General features: G+C 40.8%; 1 protein-coding gene across 5 annotated transcripts in view; it reads right to left on the bottom strand.

The window, feature by feature from the left end:
* The window catches only part of LOC126284219 (uncharacterized), a 59,848-nt gene that overhangs the window by 33,504 nt on the left and 10,127 nt on the right, over positions 1-16,217 (bottom strand). For all 5 annotated transcript variants that reach the window (XM_049982989.1, XM_049982990.1, XM_049982992.1 and 2 more), the window contains exon 2: positions 5,832-5,994. In XM_049982989.1, coding sequence (XP_049838946.1) covers positions 5,832-5,994 — 163 coding nt within the window. The remainder of the gene's footprint in view (positions 1-5,831; positions 5,995-16,217) is intronic.

Here is a 16,217-nt window from a genome sequence, read left to right as displayed (position 1 = left end):
ATACAATTTCTTAATTACATGTTTAAAATGTTGTGTACTTTTTTGTACATTATCGTAAATAATTTTTATTATACATAAGATTATGTTCTTTTAGTTCAGTAAGCACAGGATATGTATGTTATTACTCCTTGAAAATTTGAATAATCTGCTCGAAGTGAAACTTCCTGGCAGATTAAAACTGTGTGCCCGACCGAGACTCGAACTCGGGACCTTTGCCTTTCTCGGGCAAGTGCTCTACCATCTGAGCTACCGAAGCACGACTCACGCCCGGCACTCACAGCTTTACTTCTGCCAGTACCTAGTCTCCTACCTTCCAAACTTTACATAAGTTCTTCTGCGAAACTTGCAGAACTAGCACTCCTGAAAGAAAGGATATTGTGGAGACATGGCTTAGCCACAGCCTGGGGGATGTTTCCAGAATGAGATTTTCACTCTGCAGAGTGCTTTTTGTCTCCTTAAAGAGAAAGGGGGGAGGGAGGGAGAGAGAGAGAGAGAGAGAGAGAGAGAGAGAGAGACAGAGAGAGAAAACTGGCAGACTTAAAGGTTTATGTACTGGGCACTTTACACACAAAGGTAGATCTTCATAAAGATTACCTTCAAGGAGTGATTACTCATCACACCAAATTTTGGGATCGTCATGCAGCAGGATGACATATGCCCAAAGTGTAAACATCTTAAGCATATTATAGGTGGTAGGACACGCCATTCCACATTACATCTGTACACCATGACCTTTAACTTTCTACAGGAGGACACTTCCTTAAAAGGCTTAGGTACAGGCGTTTGGACCCTTTTTGTACATCCCTGATAAAACGCATGTCTCTTATCAGTCCAGAGTTCCTTGCCTGTTTGGAGCATAAAATCTCTGAACGATGATTCCTTGGTCAATTTTCAAAGCTTTTTGTGGGATAATGGTCAGGGGTATGTCACTTAGACAATCAGATGTCTGAAGAGCTGCAGATTGGCAGCAGACGAAGTTTTAAGTAATAACAAACCATTTTGCATTTTTCCGAGAGACTCAGTTTGCCTTTAACTTTTATGACAAAAAATAATGGTCCCATTGCAGTAAAAGTACCTCCAGCAGTCTGAGTACTTACCAAGTATTAGGTGAAGCATTTCACTCCCAAATGTCTGGCTTATCCCTCTTCCCACAGCATAGCCAGGAAAGGAAATCTAAAGAGATTGCTGCAGACTTGCAGCCACCAGTGGAAGATAGTTTAATTCAAAAGTTTGATGATAACTGGGTCCACCGCCTATGTTATATTTTTAAGTGACATCATTCCACAGCTTTCTAATGTATATGGTATATGGAACAGCAGATAAATTTGCAACTCCACAAGCAATTGCTCTTACACAGTATGTCAAAGTTTTTTATTATTGAGTGAGTTACAAAAGTGTAAGAAGCTTCAAAATTTTCACTTTACCATTTGTCAGTTTCATAATTACGAATATTATACTTGACGACTGACTGTTTTCAGAAAGCTTAAAAATGATCATGTGTCAAAATTTCAATCACAATAAATAAGATTTCAACGGCCTAAAGCAAAATGATTTCATAAAAAGTTTAATTAGTTCATGTGTGAATGTTCTGCCATGTTACCAACCACTCTTATTATGGGTTCACCTCGTGAGGGCCACAGCAAGGGTTACTTGGCCAGTAAACCATTGCCCATAACCTCTTTGTCCCAGCCAGGAAGGGTACATACTCCTTGGCTTGTGTGAGGAGTTTCCAGCTAAGGCAGCAACAGTATGATCCCTGCGTGGTCAGGGGATCACCACCATTCAGGTACTTTATGGCCCCCTGCCCTACAACTGAATGGCTACCATGCTGAGTTTTGGACACAGTAGTTTTGCAGGAGATGAAGGAAGCAAATAAAGAAAGGAACAAAGGGTGGAATATACACCGCACTGGGCGACATTCCTTGCACAACACACACTCCTGTAAAATTTATAAAAGGGAGAGAAGATCAAAGCCAATAATTGGGGCCATACAGTTAAGAATGAAAAGTTGTAGAATGCCAAGAGGAAAGAAAAATGAGTGTCCAAATTCACAAACCAAATCCAGGCATAACTGGCAACCAACAGACAATCCAGCAAATAGGCAAAGAGGAAATAAGAATAGTAGAAAGATAGAATAGTAGCGCAAAAAGGGAAGTAGCGTTGCAATGGCCATGGCTTTGTGGTGGTCAAGCATGTACTCACAAGAGATGTGAGCCCCTGGGGGCCCTCATTTTTGCTTCATAGATGTGTTTTATGAGAAATCTGGAGAAACTATTATCACTCATAGTAAATGAGCATATGGAAATTCATTGGTTCACATGAAAGGTTCATGGTAGCAGGCTGTGCTTTGAATTAAGACACCAGAAGGCAAAGAAAAATCTCCCCCACCCCCCCTCATTTTACACAGACAAAAGAGAGAGAGAGAGAGAGAGAGAGAGAGAGAGAGAGAGAGAGAGAGAGAGAGAGAGAGAGAGAGAGAGAGGGGGGGGGGCAGAGGGGGGGGAGGGGGAGAGGGGTGGGGAGAGGGAGGCTGCTTCAGTCTACAAACCTTCAAACTTTATCTGCTTGAAATATGCAAAAGAGGCTGCCATTCTCAAGTGGGTCTAATTAGACATTCCCAGAAATACAACAATTAAATTAGTGTAATACTCCACATTGTTATGATGATGTACACATGCCTACAATTACAATTCCAAAAATTAAGAACTTACAGGCATTTCATGAGTGTAACGAATCTCAAAGCAGGACAAGTCACATGAAACTATGTTATACTGACAAATATTTCATTTGAATGCCAGTCTCTCTCTCTCTCTCTCTCTCTCTCTCTCTCTCTCTCTCTCTCACTCACTCTCTAGGTCTTTCTATCCCCTGACCTGTGGGTCTGTCTGACTTTTCCAAACTCTCCCCATTTCCTAAACTTTACCAGTCCTTTTCCATTACCCCTTTTCCTTCCCCTTCAACCCTTCTGTCAGAAGAAGGAGCAACTAGCTCCAAAACAGCTTGCAAACTTTCATACCTTTTATAACTGCAATCTCCTGCTGCCACTTAGTGAGTAGTTTTTCCATCTATCCAAAAAATAACATATAATATGAAGTAAGCCTCACAATATCAAATGGGTAAGCTGTTACACAACTTTATTCTTAAAAAGCTGGAAAAATAATACATTGGCTTTAAAAAGTTTTTTCTACAGTTTCCTACTGAATGATGGAAGATACAGAAAAAATATCATATGATTTTTGTAGCATATTTGTAGAATAGTTGCTGTGAAAAATTATGTGGATGAACTTATTAGCTGTGAAGCTTTGAAAAGTTAAAGATTTCTTTAAGCCATAAGAAACAAATGGGCAACATCTCACAGTGGTGAAAAAAATCACAGCAGCAATAGGCATATGTCGGTCTTAAGCTTCTTCTTCTTCTTCTTCTTTTTCTTCATGTGTTTTTGCTCATGCATGTCTTTCACGAAGCCTCTTCCAATCTTTTCTCTCTCCCACTTTAGTCCTCTTCGATTCACATCATCGTCACACAGTCTTTACATCTTGTTCATGGTCTTCCAAGTATTGGCAGATAAACAAATAAACCTTATTTACATGACAAAATGCCTGTCAGGTGCAGACCATCTAGTGCTAAACAAAATATTAATACAAAGATCAATGAGAGGTCTAGCAAGCCAGTGCTAGCTCACCATCACTGTTTTCAAAAAACCAAATGAACCTGGGATTCAACCCACATGTATTAGTTAAATTTGCACAAAATGCCAGCTCAACTAGTTCCAAAATTTATATGCAGACACCATCATGTCCTCATGATTCATCTCACACTGTCACAGTTCTTTAAATCATAATCTAACTGGGGAGAACAGCAGCTTCAAAGAATACAACCCAATCAAAATTATTTTGAAACACCCATCTAGATCATTCATATGTAAATCCATGCATTCATGTATAATCAATGTTTGAAGGTTAGCAAATCTAAAGATTACAGAGGCACATGTCACTGGAAAAAAAGTGACAAATTTTATTTTGAACTCTACCCAGATATCTTGTTGATTTTGAATGCTTGCATCATTTGAAAATGTGATATCTGTGGATTTTGACATTGGACTACTGCAGTGCAGATGCACAGAAAATAAAGTAGCATGTGCACTTGGCTTTGTTAAGTGGGTGTTCTGTTGTTCAATTGTGAAACTCCTCCTTCGCATTTTGATGAGAAATACAGGAATAAGTTCGAAACCACATCAGCTCATAATGAAACTGGTCAATTCCTTCCCTACACTAGATCGCGTGTTTCAGCTCATAATGAAACTGGTCAATTCCTTCCCTCATATTTTAGTAAACAACTTCATACATCATTTTCATACACTATATGATACATTGTTATTTCTCATTCTAGTTATTGGGTTTGTATTTTGTTCCTCTATTTTCTACTCATTTAAGTATACACAGTGTACGTACACACACGGAAATGGTTTGCAGGCTTTTGTCATTTCTTTATATATTTCATTCTTTTGGAAGTTTTCTTTATTATAGTACATTTATAACTGATGTTACTGACTTTGAAACATTTAAAATAAATTAAATAACATTTAAAATAAAATCACAAAGACATGTAAAGTAAACGAAATTCATTATTTCTTTTACAATAGTTTCTTTGACACAAGTGAAATAACTGTAGTGTAGCCTCTTTCATGTACAGATTTTTTTCGGCAAGAAGGGTTGTAAGTTATGCATCATGTTGTTTGGAAGTGTTTAGCAACTACTGTAATAATATTTGAGAATTATGAATAAAAATGTGGAAGACTGAAACCAGTGGCCTGAGGCTTTCGTTTAGTAATGTGGTAAGAAATTTTGTAAGTAAGAATTTCCAAGATAATTGTGTTAACAATGAGACAATGACTACTAATGGACAAGCAATACAAGATACATAGCAGAAACACTCACTTGTTATAAAGCTGACATATATATATAATATAACTGTTCATGTTTTTTTCTAAAGGTTTGAGAAAGTGGACTGCAAATGAAATCACAGCAAATATTTGGGAGTTTTGATGAGAGTTTTGAAAAATATTTTTTACATCTTAATTCAACATTAAGAGGGGAGTTAGGATCTGTAACAATATCTCTGTCAAGCTGCATTATTAATATATACACCTGGATGCCCTGTAATTCTATTTCGCAACATGGAGGATGATTTTTTAAAAATACATAAAAATCTCTGCGGGTAGGTGTACTGTATATATTAACACACATTGTTTCTAGCAAATGTTCAACTATTTGTCAAATAGCACCCTTCATTCATAACTCTTGTGAATCTGCTGGTCATATCTCCTGGTTACACAGTTTTAAATATCTAATACAAAATCATTTCACCTGGCCAACCCCCCCCCCCCCCCCTTTCCCCAAGGATAAATTTTTACTTAAAAACTGGTAGCCTATAAGAAACTAGTCTTAACTTTGTAGTTGCATGAGTAGAACTAAAAAGTATGTTCATCAATGTTAACAAAAATCGTACATGCATATACTGTAAATTGACTTGTTCCACATCATTTTGATAAAAGAATCATTCAAATAATCTATGGACTACCGTAACTCACTAACTATTGTTTCTTCAGTAACAATTGCTTCTGCAGTCTTTATATTAGTCAACCATCAAACACCAACTGTAAACAAAGGCATAATTTTGCAGATGAATTGCCTTGCTGGCTGGTAGAACATGCACATCTTCATATTTTGGTACCATTTTCATTTGGTTTTAACTGTTAAAAATACAATACTTTCTTTGTAATATGGGGAAGATCAAAGTGAATGTTAGAATGAAAGACTGGTGTATCTTACCTGTCAGCTAAATTATGAAGATCATCCTGGAAATTGGTTGGGTGATGGCACGTTTGTGTGAAGGCCTTTGTATGCATTTGCTTCAGCACCACCCAGGTCAGCATTGTAACAGTACACAGGCACAGCGAAGATAGCACTCTGGTGAGTGTGAAGCGCATCCTACCTGTAAAAATTAATAACAAATTAACAGAAAAACTGAAGTGAAGAAGTGCCTCAATTACCATTTACAAGCCTTCAATTTTAATTAAATTAGTAATCATGTGACATTTATAAAACACATTTAAAGTCAGACTGATTTCTAAAACAATAAAGATGTTAACTGAACATGCCTACATTTTTTAGTGTTTAGTGAACCGGCTCACACAGGGCAGGGTGCCTAATGAATTCTGCTTAATGGAGGAGAGACAACAGATTTCGTTCCAATCTCTCTGACATCCTTCTGTTGGAGAACCTTACATCAATTCTGAGCTCCAACATAGGGAGACATGTCAAACAGAATGAGCTGCTCCAGCCATACCAACATGGACTCTGGAAAAATATGTCCTGAGAAACCCAACTCCTGCTTTACTCACACATCCTGAAGGTCACAGATTATAGCAGTCAGGTAGAGTAATATTTCTTGACTTCCGGAAAGCATTTGAATCAGTACCATTCATACACTTTTTGTAAGCACAATCCTGTGAAGTATCAAGCAAAATTTGTGACTGGCCCGATGGTTTTCTCATTGAGAGAACAAAACATGTTATCTTGGACGGAGGGTCATCACAATACTTGCTTTAAACATATAGAAATGTAAAATTATGCACTTCATTGAACGAAAAAATGCAAGACCCTACAACTACGACATCAATGAGCTGTAAGTGAAAATAATCAACTCAAATATCTTGGTGTAACAATTTATAGGGATACAAATTTTAGTATCTGCAGTAGGTGTGACAACACCTCTGCTCGGTACAGTTGACATGGGTACTACACAGGCTGACAGTTACTTTGTTACAACCAGAGAACAGAACCCCTTAAACTGAACGAACTCACTGTGCAAATTACGGGATACAGAGTGTCAAAGCCATGTAAATATGTGCATGACAATATATTCAGCATGCGACTGGCACAGCCAGCTAATGACTGAGCATATGACAACTTTTGGCCCAAGGCCCAAGGTTAGTTCTGAAGCCGATGAACTCTGCAGGAGTTTTGGCCTGCTCTGCCTACTGTCATTCACAAGTAAACACCTCTATCAACGGGTCTGCCCACATGACACAACGTGTGCACCCTCCATGGTAGGTTTCTGATCTATTCTACTATTCTACCCATGCCAGCTCAGCTACCTCCTTTGGAATGACCACTGATCGGGTTACTGAAGAAACTGAATCATCAAATTAACATGGGATACTGAACATGCATAAGGAAAGTCAGTACAAATAGTCACAGGTTTGTCTACATCAGGGCAGAATCTTACAGAAATGTTGGAAAGTTCTTACTTGGCAGACTCAGGGGAATGGACACACATTATAACATGAAAGCTTTGTCAACCTACAGGGTGTGTGTGTGTGTGTGTGTGTGTGTGTGTGTGTGTGTGTGTGTGTGTGTGTGGGGAGGGGGGGGGGGGTAAAGGATAGGGTGGGGGGCTATGGCACTCTTGTTCTCTGCAGACAGCTCAGAGATTCAGTGCCACATGTGGTTGACCATGGTACTCCACACAGACAGTGCAGCAGCTCTCTGCCAGAGTACCACAAGCTACGAAACCTTCCGACATATTGCTCACTGCCTCAGCACTTAGAGAGATTAATGTTGTTTATATCTGCCACTTCAAACTGTTGCACTGAATTACTGCCCATGATCTTGTGCAACAGTGCAAGCTTCATGTTTTTGTCAATTTTGTAGCAGGTCAGCATTCTGGAATAGGTTGAAGTGAGACTCACAGAAAGACACCAGTTTTTCCTACTCTGCATGCCACTGATGACATTTATATTCCCAATGTGAACAACAGATATGACAAATTCTGCCAGTGCAGTCCCCTACACACAACACTGCAGTCATGGAGTCAACATCGCAGGTGAAGCTGTATATCATGCACAAGTAAACAAAATTATCCAGAATGAGATTTTCACTCTGCAGCGGAGTGTGCGCTGATATGAAACTTCCTGGCAGATTAAAACTGTGTCCGACTGAGACTTGAACTCGGGACTTTTGCCTTTCGCGGGCAAGTGCTCTACCACCTGAGCTACCGAAGCACGATTCGCGCCCGGTACTCACAGCTTTACTTCTGCCAGTACCTCATCTCCTACCTTCCAAACTTTACAGATCATAAAATCTGTTGCAGAAACTGGAGGCCACAGTTTTCACTATAAGGATGTCCCTACACTAAAATACATAGGTTTGTTTACTTTTGCTATAAGAATGCTCTCACTGTCTCTTACACTAAAACATGACAGCTTGTTTGCTTTGCATACTTTCACTTGCACCATCTTTCATTTTGGGGCAATTCTGTGCACTCAACAAGAATATTCTTAGCCCAGGAAAGGGTGGCCACAGATCTGCAGTGCCAGTTTGTGAACTTTGCATATCTTAGAATTATAGCTCTGCCATCCCTGTATGTGGGATCTGTTGTTGACAGTACTGACTTATGCACATAAAAGTGCAATATTCACTTGGGGAGCACCAGACAGAAAAATGACGTGTGCTTGGGTAACATTTCCTCGAGCCCTGCACAGAATGGTGTACACTATCAGCATATTTTGTATTCAATTAGTTTGCAGAAGAGCTGAAAATATTGAGTGATAAGCCCCATGTAAATATTCAGATCCAAGTTGAGAAGTATTCTTGTGGCTTACTAATAGCATTTAGTACAGGAGATCCTCACACTGTTCGATACACTTTCTTTGTAATGTCTTATTTATTCACATTTGCTCTCTTTGTTAACATTTTATTGATACTTTAATCATGTATTAATTTTTCCGAACAGGATTCTGTGAACTATGTGCAGACTCATTCCGTGACCAACTAGCTTTGACCCAGAACTTGAGAACAAATCAATGAAACCCATGCTGAGGTCATGCACTGTGACTGGGCACTGTTTTTTTACTCTTCTGTTCACAGATTCTACACACATAGTACTGCCCTAGCAGAGTGTTCTGAATAACCCAGAAGATGGCTATATAACACATCCATTTGTTCACAGTGGAGGCTGCATTCTTTGACAAAAGTACAAAAGTGAACATACTATGAGATGTGCCAGACGACACATTTCATCACAAAAGGCTGGGACAATAAACTCCATTTGTGTAAATGGAAGAAGACATTGTATCAGCATATGAATGCGAGTCACACATCATATATGGCACCGGTACCAAAACTCGTGAACACTTCTAAGATATCAAAGGTATCCCTGTGTGCCATTGTTTGTAATGGCAATATTTTTTCCAGATTGCATCATAAATCATTTCTTCGGTAAGGCTGCCTTCTGCACTACACATTATAGAATAAACATCTGCCACTGAAAGGTAATGTGGGAATACATGACTCATTCCCAGATATCCAGTCACATGAACATGTAGAATTCTCAGTATATTTGGATTAAGTATCATACTCACAACCACTGTTGGGTGGTTGGACATCCTGAGGAATGTGGTACAGATTTGAGGGATATATATAAAACTCATTCCACAAACAGCACTGATGTCCCTTGCATCACTGTTCAACTGTGTAAAATTTTTGTTAGATGTGCACCACACTATGTTTGTAAAATTAAACAATGGAACATCCAGGAGGAAACAGCAATATGGGAAGGATAAATTGTTACTCACAAAACAGAGGAGGTGATGAATCACAGACAGGCACAGTGACAAAGACTGCTAAAATATTAAAGCTTTTGGACAATGTCCTGCTCCTATAGATGAAAACACACATACACAAACACAAGTCACACACATATGGACACTGTATCAAGTCACAATAGCCCAACTGTGAGTGTATGTGGAGAAGCATCAATGTCCTTGGACGAGCAAGCAGGTGACAAGGCAATGAGGGGGAGGTACAGTAGGGAAAAGCTGGGCAAAGCTGCTAGTGTTGCATAACAGAGCACGCGGGGACTTGGTGGGGAGAGAATATGGCTGTTAGGTACAGTGCTGGAAGGCTGTGCTGGATGCAGAGGTGAGAGGTACTGGGGAGTAGACAAGGGAAAAGGACTGCAAGTGTGTTGGCAGAATACACAAGACATGTGCAGCACTAGAGTAGGAGCAGTGAATGTGACAAGTAGTTGGGAGGCGAGAATTAGCAAAGGTTTAGGTCAGGAAGGTTAAAGGAATGAAGGATATGTCAGAAGGAGAGTCCCCACCAGTGCAATTCAGAAAATCTGGTGTTGGTAGGAACAATCCAGATGATGCAAAGCGGTCATTAAAGTGGGGTACATTATTTTGGATGGCATGTCCAGTAACTGAATTGTCTGGCAATCTCTTAGTCAAAGTTTTACGGTAGCCACGCATGCAGAAAGACAGCTTGTTAATTTTGATGCACGTGAAGAGACCAAAACAGTGGCTGCAGCTTAGTTGGTAAATCATGTGGTTGCTTTCACTAGTGGCCTTGCCTTTCATGGCATAGGAGACACCTGTGGAATAACTGGATTAGGTGGTGGTGGGAAGATGTGTGAGACAGGTCTCACATATTGGTCTACTGCGGGGCTATGGCTCAACCAGGATACTATATAGGTTGAGTGGGTAGTGGAATATCACTGTGGGATATATGAATAGTATAGTGGAGAGGATATCCTTCATTTCTGGTCACAACAATATAGTCAAAACCCTGGCGGAGAATATAACTAAACTGTGCAGTCCTGGGTGGTACTGAGTCATGAGAGGAGTGCTCCTATGTTGCTGACAGTGAGTATGTGGGAACTGTTAGTGATAAGCACAGGATGTCTTTTCCTGGACAAGGTTGGGAGGGTAATTTTGATCTGTTAAGGTCTCCACGAGACTCTTGGTACATTTAGAGAGGCACTGCTTGTCACTATAGATGTGATAACAAGCAACCTCTTTGTAAGGAATGGATGGCAGCTGTCTAAGTGGAGGTACTGTTAGTAGTTGGCAGGTTTGACGTGGACATAGCTGCTGATGTAGCCATCATTAGATGGAGGTAAATATCAAGGAAAGTGGCTTGTTGGGTGGAGGAGGACCAGGTGAAGCAAATGGATGAAAATGTGTTGAGGTCTGGAGGAATGTAGATAGGGTAATCTCACCCTCAAACCAGATCATGAAGATGACATCAATGAGACTAAACAAGTCAGGTGTCTGGAATTCTGGATGGTTAGGAAGCCTTTCTCCAGATGACCCATCAATAGGTTGGCATAGAGTGGAGCCATGCGGGTGCCCCCTATGTACCAAGGATTGGTTTGTAGGCGATACCTTGAAAGGAGAAGTATTTGGGGGTGAGGATATAATCGGTTTTGATGACCACAAAGGAGGCAATAGGTTTGGAGTCAGTCGGGTACTGGGAAAGATAGTGCTCAATAGCAGCAAGGTTAAGGGCATGAGAGATGTTAGCGTAGAGGAAGGTGGCATCAATAGTGATGAGCAGGACACTATGAAAGTAACAATAACTGTGTCCTGGCTGTTTCAATTTATAGGAAGCATTTAGAAGATACAACTGCAGGGAGTGGTGTAAGTGAGGAGAAAGATAAGACTCGGAAGAGAGGCTCTGGCATGGACCTAAGGATTTGAAGAGGGACTGACGATGTTGCAGAATTGCTGAAGTGGGGCTATTGTGGCAGAGTTTGTAAGTGGATGTATCTGACAGTCCCCCACCCCAGGTGATAATTGTGGTCCATTACCACAGAATGTCTTTGTCAGCAGGTAGGATTATAAAGTCAGAGTCAGCTTTTAGGTAGTGGACTGCAGTTCTTTCTGTGGGTGTGACGTTGGTTTCCACCTTGAGGAATTTGAGGCATGGTGGTGAGGCAAGGTCAAGTTTAGGAAGTTCTGAAAAGTTGAGAGGGAGTGATTTGTGAGCAGTAGGTTTGCTTCACAGTTGGATGGAGGAGCGAGACATGGTTCAGTGTAGGTTTTGAATTAAGTCTGATTAGTAGTGTTGATGGGAGTGAGGGTAGGAAAGAAAAGTCTTTGACGAGCCAACATGGCTGAATTTAGGAGTGGGACAAAAGGTAAGGCCTTTGGAAAAGACTGATACTTGTGTGGGACTGAGGGTTTTGGAGGACAGGCTCATGACTATAAATGTCGCAGGTCTGTGAGGCAGTGTTTGCCGGCTATGAAGAGCTGTGGGGAAGGTTTGGAGGTTTTTGTAGAGGTAGTGGATGGTGGTACTCCAAGGCAAGAGTATGAAATGAACAGGATGGGGAGTTTTTTGAGTAGATGTTGCTGTAGTTCCTGGAAGGAAAGGGTTTTAATCTGGGAAATGGGATACAGGAATCTGGGCTTGCAAAGCAGGAGAATTTTACAAACAGAGAGGAGGTACTGCAAGGAGGTTTGGGCCCAATTCTCTGATTTTGAATCACTACGTTGGTGAGGGCTACGCACCAACAGAATCTGAACAGGTAAAGGTCAATGTGGAAGGAGGGGTTGTGGCTAGAGACAGTTGACAGTAACACCATTTGTGAGGATTTCATGAGCTGGGCAACAATGCACAAAAAAGTATGTGGGACTGGGTTCTGGGTAGGGATAAAGAAACTTTTCTGCACTGGCACAGACAGAAGGATCAAGGATCCGTGGTCGAAGATACAAAAATTATAAATTGTTTCAAATTACCATTGTTCCTAACAACTTTCCAAAGACTGTATTTTGTACTACAGTTAAGACTTGGAATTTCAACAAACTGTTCAAACTATGCAATATCTTGAAATTGTTTCAAGTTTCGTCAATGAAGAACATGCTACATGTACACTGATAACCTCCAAATGCTGTTTATTAGACGAGAATATTTCCCTCATTTGCAACAATCACCTGACTCAAAGTTCGCAGTTTAGTGATTAAACTGTATATATGCATGTCTGGAGCACAAGAAGTAACAATGTGCAACAATTTACTTGACTCAGGAAAGGTTCGAGGCAATGTGTAAATGCACACAATCCATGTGAGTTGTGGCACTGCTTCAACTTGACTGATTGTTGTTGCTGACTTCTGAATAAGTGAGATTTTTTGGCCATACCACTGTGTTCAATATGCTCACCAAAAATATGGCTTATACTACAGTGGACAAGTGAGGCGAACACTGATATTGCAAAAGTTACACTACTGGCACTGTCATCTTCAAACGCCTCCTGGCCTTATCATGGAGACATTTGCAAATGCTATGGGAGCTGTGCTACAACATACGAACCAACGATAGCAGCCTTTGGCACTCTATCACCATATTAAATTGTCCACATGAAACTATGAGCTACATACTTACCTATGCCTCTGTAAAAATGTTCTGGCACTTTACAATTATCTGAGGTACTTAATGCATCCCAATCAATTTTGTAACAAGTGCAATGACTACAGCAACATTGCTGGGGAGTTGCTGGAGAAAACGCTCTGTGGCAAGGAAAAAGCTCTTAAGTAGCGCACTCAATGAAATGTACTAGTTGAATTGAGAAGGAGGCTGCCAGCTGGTGCTGAAGACTCTGCTGCTGACAGTAGTTCTGTGTGTGGCAGCCACGAGAGTCTGGTCCAGACAACATCTACATCCATACTCCGCAAGCCACCTCACGGTGTGTGGCGGAGGGTACCTTGAGTACCTCTATCGGTTCTCCCTTCTATTCCAGTCTCGTATTGTTCATGGAAAGAAGGATTGTCGGTATGCTTCTGTGTGGGCTCTAATCTCTCTGATTTTATCCTCATGGTCCCTTCGTCAGATATACGTAGGAGGGAGGAATATACTGCTTGACTCTTCGGTGAAGGTATGTTCTCGAAACTTTAACAAAAGCCCGTACCGAGCTACTTAGCGTCTCTCCTGCAGAGTCTTCCACTGGAGTTTATCTATCATCTCCGTAACGCTTTCGCGATTACTAAATGATCCTGTAATGAAGCGCGTTGCTCTCTGTTAGATCTTCTCTCTCTCTTCTATCAACCCTATCTGGTATGGATCCCACACTGTTGAGCAGTATTCAAGCAGTGGGCGAACAAGCGTACTGTAACCTACTTCCTTTGTTTTCGGATTGCATTTCCTTAGGATTCTTCCAATGAATCTCAGTCTGGCATCTGCTTTACCGACAATCAACTTTATATGATCATTCCATTTTAAATCACTCCTTATGTCTACTCCCAGATAATTTATGGAATTAAGTGCTTCCAGTTGCTGACCTGCTATTTTGTAGCTAAATGATAAGGGATCTATCTTTCTAAGTATTTGCAGCACATTACACTTGTCTACATTGAGATTCAATTGCCATTCCCTGCACCATGTGTCAATTCGCTGCAGATCCTCCTGCATTTCAGTACAATTTTTCATTGTTGCAACCTCTCGATACACCACAGCATCATCTCGAAAAAGCCTCAGTGAACTTCTGATGTCATCCACCTGGTCATTTATGTATATTGTGAATAGCAACGGTCCTATGACATTCCCCTGCGGCACACCTGAAATCACTCTTATTTCGGAAGACTTCTCTCCATTGAGAATGACATGCTGCGTTCTGTTATCTAGGAACTCCTCAATCGAATCGCACAATTGGTCTGATAGTCCGTATGCTCTTACTTTGTTCATTAAACAACTGTGGGGAACTGTGTCAAACGCCTTGCGGAAGTCAAGAAACACGGCATCTACCTGTGAACCCGTGTCTATGGCCCTCTGAGACTCGTGGACGAATAGCGCGAGCTGGGTTTCACACAACCGTCTTTTTCGAAACCCATGCTGATTCCTACAGAGTAGATTTCTAGTCTACAGGAAAGTCATTATACTCTAACATAATGTGTGTTCCAAAATTCTACAACTGATCGACGTTAGAGATATTGGTCTATAGTTCTGCACATCTGTTCGACGACCCTTCTTGGAAACAGGGATGACCTGTGCCCTTTTCCAATCCTTTGGAACACTACGCTCTTGTAGAGACCTACAGTATACCGCTGCAAGAAGGGGGGCAAGTTCCTTTGCGTACTCTGTGTAAAATCGGACTGGTACCCCATCAGGTCCAGTGGCCTTTCCTCTTTTGAGCGATTTTAATTGTTTCTCTATCCCTCTGTCGTCTATTTCGAATCTACCATTTTGTCATCTGTGCGACAATCTAGAGAAGGAACTACAGTGCAGTCTTCCTCTGTGAAACAGCTTTGGAAGAAGACATTTAGTATTTCGGCCTTCAGTCTGTCATCCTCTGTTTCAGTACCATTTTGGTCACAGACTGTCTGGACATTTTGTTTTGATCCACCTACCGCTTTGACATAGGACCAAAATTTCTTACGATTTTCTGCCAAGTCAGTACATAGAACTTTACTTTCGAATTCATTGAACGCCTCTCGCATAGCCCTCCTCACACTACATTTCGCTTTGCGTAATTTTTGTTTGTCTGCAAGGCTCTGGCTATGTTTATGTTTGCTGCTTCTGCAGCAGTTTTCTAACTCTGTTGTTGTACCACGGTGGCTCTTTTCCATCTCTTGTGATCTTGCTTGGCACATGCTCATCTAACACATATTGTACGATGATTTTGAACTTTGTCCACTGATCCTCAACACTATCAGTACTTGAGACAAAACTTTTGTGTTGAGCCATCAAGTACTCTGAAATCTGCTTTTTGTCACTTTTGCTGAACAGAAAAATCTTCCTACCTTTTTTAACATTTCTATTTACGGCTGAAATCATTGATGCAGTAACAGGTTTATGATCGCTGATTCCCTGTTCTGCATTAACAAGAGTGAGCAAGCACTGCGGGCTGTATTAAGATGCCTTGTTTTGATGGGATGCAATGTGCGCACATCCTTGAGATGCAAGGAATTCCGTAGCACAGTGGATGACTGCTTCTATGGTGAGCTGGAAATCTGAACACTGGGGGGACTGTGTTGGCATCACAACTCAGAAACGTTATACAGTACCTTGGCTGCAGTTGTTGGATTTCGAATTTATGTCCTTGTGGGAATTCCAAGGCTTTAATTGCTAGTGTCAATCTCACTTCACACATTGTTCAAGTGGCTGCTTACACATTTGTTCATTACAGGGTGAAATTGTGAAAGAAGCTATTTTGGAAGGACTAACATATTTTGTCACCAAGAACGACATTTATGAAAAAACCATTTTGGATTGCTGTGCCTTGTCAATTGCGCATGTTGTAATGCATCTGCTAATTAGGCACACATATTGAAATGTTTGTTAATTGAGTTACCTAATTTCACTTCCCTTTTGTTGTAGAAGTCTGATAATACACTGTGCTCCAGTTTTCTGTGCTGCCAAAGGATTTTTTTGTAATTT

Source organism: Schistocerca gregaria, chromosome 8 (assembly GCF_023897955.1).
Source record: "Schistocerca gregaria isolate iqSchGreg1 chromosome 8, iqSchGreg1.2, whole genome shotgun sequence".
Lineage (NCBI taxonomy): Eukaryota > Metazoa > Arthropoda > Insecta > Orthoptera > Acrididae > Schistocerca > Schistocerca gregaria.
Note: the sequence above shows the minus strand (reverse complement) of the source record. Positions and strands in the feature narration are given on the sequence as shown.